The sequence below is a fragment of the Lucilia sericata genome, unplaced genomic scaffold (genome assembly GCF_015586225.1).
Source record: "Lucilia sericata isolate MDLA Ls3-8-SP2 unplaced genomic scaffold, ASM1558622v1 Contig000658F_arrow, whole genome shotgun sequence".
NCBI lineage: Eukaryota > Metazoa > Arthropoda > Insecta > Diptera > Calliphoridae > Lucilia > Lucilia sericata.
In genome coordinates, this window is record NW_023994663.1 from 257,501 (window position 1) to 264,210 (window position 6,710).

A 6,710-nucleotide genomic window follows, 5' to 3' on the forward strand; every position below is an offset into this window, starting at 1 on the left:
GTACTTCCAATATACTATCAGTTGAAGTTTTTTTCTCTACAATTTGCTTTTCATATTGTGGTTGTAGAGGTTTATTTGGGACATCTTTCATTTCAGTTAAATTATTTGATAATTTTTTTTCCTCAGTCATAACTTGAGGTAAAACAACTGGCAATTTATTCTCTGGCTCTTTATTTGGCAACTTTTCCTCTACTTTCTCTTTTGTCTCAATAAGAGGATGGGATTCATCTACTGGCAGAGGTGGAGGTGAAGGCTTTTCTTGTGTGATAATATTTGATTGATTAACAGTATCCTTTAGTTCCTTTTCTTTCAACTTGTTAACTATTTTTTCACTTTCCTCTTTCTTTTCTCTTTCTTCTAAAGCTTTTTCGATATTTTTAATTTTCTCATCTATAGACTCTTTGGCCAATTCTGTGGGTTTAAGAAAATCTTCCTCAATTTTTGGTATTTCCAAGTGAGATCCCGAACTTTTTTCATCAATAGCAGAAAGATTGGCATATGTACCCAATATCATGAGACAAAAACCACTTATGACTATAAACTGTGCCAAATTTCTTTCGGTGGTATCTTTTTTGATAATCTTTCTAAAACAAGCGGCCGGAAACATAATGCAAATAGCTACCCCGATGGTAGAGCCCACCAGACCAATGACCAATTCAACTGAAGGTATCATTAAAGCAATGCACAATGAAAAGGTAACAATAATATGGTAATAGCTTTAAATCTAGTTTCTGGTATATAACCAGAAGCATCAGTTTGGCCCTGTAAATAAGAAATTTATATTTTTTATGATTTTTCTTAAAAAACATATAAAACAAATATGAAATACCTTTCTATATAGCAAAGAATACAAACTGGCACGACAGGGAAATATAACCAGAGGAAAACTAAAAGCCACAGATAAAACGAAACCGATTTTTATAACATCACTACTAAATGAAGGTGATAAGTTCATTAAAATATTTCCTGCAAAGTAGTAAAAAATTGACGTAACATTTTTCAAACATTTCTCTCAAATAACTTCCCACTTACCCGAAAATGTTTGTGTACAAAAAGCCACATATCCAAAGAAACCAACAGCTATATAAACTAGAGTACAAATCCAGGTGGCATTGCGTACAATACCATTTAATTTTTCCAAACTTTGATTATTAATACTGGTAAATACCTCAAAGATTTGCCTAAAAACGAAAAACAAAACATTAATAAACTTATTTATAAAAAATTACAAAAACCAACTTACATTTGACACGATAAAGCCATACTAAATATAGGTAAACACTGCAATACACCACCCGGTTGCCAATATACCACTTTCTCCGTCCAATCATTATCGATTATATGCTTTTCAGATTCCAATATGATTTTTATCACCAAACAAACATAAAAACCTATAGATGCTGTACACACTGTCGATAAACTGTCAACATTTTTAAGCATACCCAATGGTATTATACAGAAAAGTGTAACACCACACATTAATAATGTACGCAAATGACGATGTTCATTTTCAAGGGAGAACATTTTGGTGACGATTTGCGGTCCCAAGTCGCCAACAACAACAAAATATGTAATACATGATCCCAAGAGATAACCAATAATACACAATTCCACTAATAGTTTACCAGATGTGCCGAAGGCATGAAAACCTGTAATGAGTTATAATGTGATATTAGTAATTGTGGTTGGTTAGTTTACGGGAGATATTACTTACCCAGAAACTCGAAACTTTTTCTTCGTGTTAACAGTGATGTTTTGATGAGATAGTGACAACAAACTCTTGTTATCCAGTTACTTAAAATGAGTAAAAGTGTTGCTAAAATAATGCCACACTATAAGGGGAATTAGAAAGTACATTAAATTTATATCTATCTATCTATCTATCTATCTATCTATCTATCTATCTATCTATCTATCTATCTATCTATCTATCTATCTATCTATCTATCTATCTATTACGATTTGCATATTTACTTCCAAAATGCAATTAATTCAAACAACAATAACTTGCTTTAAATTTATTATTTATTTTGCTTACCTTTTGAAAACAAAACGGCATTGCAAGTATGCCAACGCCAATAATACTGTTGGCTATCTATCTATCTGTCTATCTGTCTATCTATCTATCTATCTATCTATCTATCTATCTATCTATCTATCTATCTATCTATCTATCTATCTATCTATCTATCTATCTATCTATCTATCTACCTATCTATCTATCTATCTATCTATCTATCTATCTATCTATCTATCTACTATCTATCTATCTATCTATCTATCTATCTATCTATCTATCTATCTATCTATCTATCTATTATCTATCTATCTATCTATCTATCTATCTATCTATCTATCTATCTATCTATCTATCTATCTATCTATCTATCTATCTATCTATCTATCTATCTATCTATCTATCTATCTATCTATCTATCTATCTATCTATCTATCTATCTATCTATCTATCTATCTATCTATCTATCTATCTATCTATCTATCTATCTATCTATCTATCTATCTATCTATCTATCTATCTATCTATCTATCTATCTATCTATCTATCTATCTATCTATCTATCTATCTATCTATCTATCTATCTATCTATCTATCTATCTATCTATCTATCTATCTATCTATCTATCTATCTATCTATCTATCTATCTATCTATCTATCTATCTATCTATCTATCTATCTATCTATCTATCTATCTATCTATCTATCTATCTATCTATCTATCTATCTATCTATCTATCTATCTATCTATCTATCTATCTATCTATCTATCTATCTATCTATCTATCTATCTATCTATCTATCTATCTATCTATCTATCTATCTATCTATCTATCTATCTATCTATCTATCTATCTATCTATCTATCTATCTATCTATCTATCTATCTATCTATCTATCTATCTATCAAAGAATATTACGATTTGCATATTTTACTTCCAAAATGCAATTAATTCAAACAACAATAACTTGCTTTAAATTTATTATTTATTTTGCTTACCTTTTGAAAACAAAACGGCATTGCAAGTATGCCAACGCCAATAATACTGTTGGCTAAGGTCATCACATAACCTGAATTGGCCAACATCTTGAAAAATTCAAGGTTGAATGACGATTACCGGCTGCTTTTTTAGAGCAAAGCGACGAAATGCTGCCAATGACCCAATAAACTTTACATTGAAATGTCAGTTACAGAGGGAAAACTTTCACTTTTTGACCATAACATTAACACCCACACCTTGAAATTTGTTCCGGCAAAATCTTCCAGAAAAAAATGTTTGCACAAATTTACACGTACTTTATTACTCACTATATTTTAAGAAAATATTGGCAGTGGCAAGTGATAAGGAATGTTTTTTTTTTCAATACACAATAAAATATATTTTTTTATTAAAATTGTGCGATTCTTGATCTGATAATTTAGCACTGGTTTGTTAACGAGCAAAACAATTTTTTAGCATTTTAGGAAGGTGTTAAAAGTGTATTTACTTTAATTGATGAACGTTATGATAAATTTTGGTTTTGGTTCGATAAACATTAAACGAAAACGTCAGCAAAAACTTAATTATTTCTTGTCAACAACAAAAAGAGAAGAAGCGTACGAAGATACCGCTGCTGTATTTTTCTACCATTTGTTTTATTATTAAAATCTAAATTTTTTGTTTTGTTGTCATTTTCTTGTACGCAATTGGCGAAGATAAAAATAACGATAAATTATCAGAAAAAGTAGACGTAGAGATGAGAGTTACATATCGCAGCAGAAATAACGAAACTGGCAATTCGTTTAAGTAGGTGTTGCCATTTGTACAGTCATGTGCTGTTGACATATTAGATTTATAGCTGGCAATACTGTTAACAGTGGTGACAACATTGAAAAACAAAATTTTTTTACTCTGGCAATACTGAACCCTGTTGTTTTTCTTTCCGTTCTGTAAACCGAAACGTCAAGATGGCCGAGGTAATTTTTTTTACAAAAATCTTAAAAAATTTTAAACATCATAGTGAAAAAATTTTGATTTTAATAATAAATGAATAGTACATAGTGTTTTTAACAAGATGTAAATTAAATTTTAAAAAATTTCTTTAGATTTGTATGTTGGAAAGAGCGAATCATTAATCGGTATTTGTTATTTTATTCCAGGTTGATGAAACCCTTAAAAAGAAGCGTACCTTCAAAAAGTACACCTACCGTGGTGTCGATTTGGACCAATTGTTGGATATGCCCAAGTAAGTTTACTTTTATTTAAAATTTTGTGTGTAATATGGAAAATTAACCTTTGGTTATTTCTTTTAGCAACCAATTGGTTGAATTGATGCACAGCCGTGCCCGCAGACGTTTCTCCCGTGGCTTGAAGCGCAAACCAATGGCTTTGATCAAGAAATTGGCGTAAAGCCAAGAAGAGGCTCCCCCAAATGAGAAACCCGAAATCGTCAAGACTCATTTGAGAAACATGATTGTTGTACCCGAAATGACCGGCTCCATCATTGGTGTCTACAACGGCAAAGATTTCGGTCAAGTTGAAATCAAACCTGAAATGATTGGTCACTACTTGGGTGAATTTGTATTGACCTACAAACCCGTTAAGCACGGTCGTCCCGGTATTGGTGCTACCCACAGCTCCAGATTCATTCCTTTGAAGTAGATTTCAATCTCTCTTCTATGGGATGTTCCAACAACACCACCTCCTTCGTCATCTTATTACTACAAGTTTATGTCTGTTTTTTTCGTATGCTCAGTCCTCCCAACTAAATGCATATTGTATTTTTGTGAGTGGTCTGCTTGCTGTTTCTTCGTTAGTGGAGAAAAACATGATTGAAGAAATAAAGAAATTCTTTTTTAAGATGTAACTTAAAACAAAATGAACAAATTGTGTAAATTCAATTCAATACGGATGACTTTTCGGAAATGTTTATACCTAGTGTCAGTGCAGTTTTATTTTCAAAATCTAAAAGAACTTTAGTGAGTGTGAGACAATGACAAATATCTGATTAAGAGTAATATGGAATTTTTTATCTTGAAGCTGACAACGACAATGGGACAACATAAACCTTTTAACATTTTTTGAACTGAAGAAGATGTATAATTTTTAATATCAAGACAATCAATTCTTTAATAATGGAAAATAATTGTTGAAGGTATTTATTTTTTTATTATTTATGTAGATAGTAGTGTAACATGTTGGTTAGGAAAAGGAAATGTTTGATTCTGTATATGGTATTCTTTTAATAACAAAATTATTAAATTGCAATGCATCCTCCTGAATTTTTGGAAATATTCAATTTTTAAAGAATAAGCTGAAATCTTATAGACACATTTCAAAAGCAGGCTATATAAAGAAACAATACAATGAAGTAATGGCAAACGTGTAGGTAACAATTACTTCTAGTAATTCATTACAGTGTAAATCACAATTTGCAAAGAAGTCACATACACGCTAAGGACTAGGACTAAATTTACAATATGATTATAAGTTGAATAGTACGACTTATTATAAAAACCTGCACGGAGACTTGCATTTTATTGATTTTCATTAATCACAAAACATTTTGTTTATGTTTGGGCCTGTTCGAAAATGCATCACTTCACTGCATCAGGAGATTAGTTTGCGATGCTGATGCTTTATGCTTAGGGTTTTACTTTCGTTTAAAAGCGCGTAAATCAAAATATAAACAGAGAATGTATATATTCCTTATAACGGATTTAAAAATGTCATAGCACTGAAATATGAGAATCAAGTTTTATATCAACCGAAATCGTCTCTATGAAATTTTATGACAATTAGTCCATAATTGACCCTACCATCATGAAAGGTCCCTTTCAGAAAATTATTTTTTGAACGTTAAAAACTGAATTAAAAATGCCAGTATGGTAACGAAATGGGTAAAATAAATGCGATACTGGAGTTAAAAATTCAGTTTTTGTAAATTTATGGTTATTTCAAGCTTTTAGGTCAAGATTTCCTCGAGATGGGAAGATATAATAGAAGGAAGGTTTAACATTATTTAAAAGTCCATGGATTGAACTTTTGGCTTCAGCATTGCTCAATCCTTTAAAATATTATATGTAGGAGGCATGGAAAACAGACCAAACTATAGACTAGATTTTAGACTAGACTATACTATAAACTAGACAAGAATATAGACTAGATTATAGACTAAACTTCTGACTGGAATATAGGCTGGACTAATACTATGACAAAACTATAGACTAGACTATATACTAGACTATGTACTAGACTATAAACTGTATTATAGACAATGCTTTGGGCTATAGACTAGACTATAGACTAGACTATAGACTAGACTATAGACTAGACTATAGACTAGACTATAGACTAGACTATAGACTAGACTATAGACTAGACTATAGACTAGACTACAGACTAGACTATAGACTAGACTATAGACTAGACAATAGACTAGACTATAGACTAGACTATAGACTAGACTATAGACTAGACTATAGACTATACTATTGACAAGACTATAGACTATACTATAGACAAGCAAACGGAGAATGCCTATATTATTCATAACGGATTTAAAAATGTCATTATAGTACTGAAATATTAAAATAAATTTTAATATCAACCGAAATCGTCTCTATGAAATTTTATGACAATTAGTCCATTATTGACCCTACCATCATGAAAGGTCCCTTTCAGAAAATTATTTTTTGAACGTTAAAACTGA

General features: G+C 30.8%; 2 protein-coding genes across 2 annotated transcripts in view; one reads left to right on the forward strand and one right to left on the reverse strand.

Moving 5' to 3' along the window:
* Positions 1–3,775, reverse strand: part of LOC119607113 (putative sodium-coupled neutral amino acid transporter 10) — a 4,993-nt gene extending 1,218 nt beyond the window's left edge. The window contains 7 exon segments of the mRNA XM_037960892.1: positions 1–705; positions 708–762; positions 830–966; positions 1,033–1,181; positions 1,244–1,649; positions 1,715–1,832; positions 3,019–3,775. The exon segment at positions 1–705 is cut by the window's left edge and continues 64 nt beyond it. Of these exon segments, the coding sequence (XP_037816820.1) occupies positions 1–705; positions 708–762; positions 830–966; positions 1,033–1,181; positions 1,244–1,649; positions 1,715–1,832; positions 3,019–3,105 (1,657 nt within the window). The 5' untranslated portion in view covers positions 3,106–3,775.
* A 39-nt stretch (positions 3,776–3,814) lies between these two features.
* LOC119607111 (40S ribosomal protein S15-like) lies at positions 3,815–4,691 on the forward strand. Its single transcript, XM_037960891.1, is given in 3 exon segments — positions 3,815–3,975; positions 4,159–4,244; positions 4,312–4,691. Coding segments are annotated over 3 exon segments (444 nt in total). The 5' UTR covers positions 3,815–3,966; the 3' UTR covers positions 4,661–4,691.
* The last annotated feature ends 2,019 nt before the right edge of the window (positions 4,692–6,710 follow it).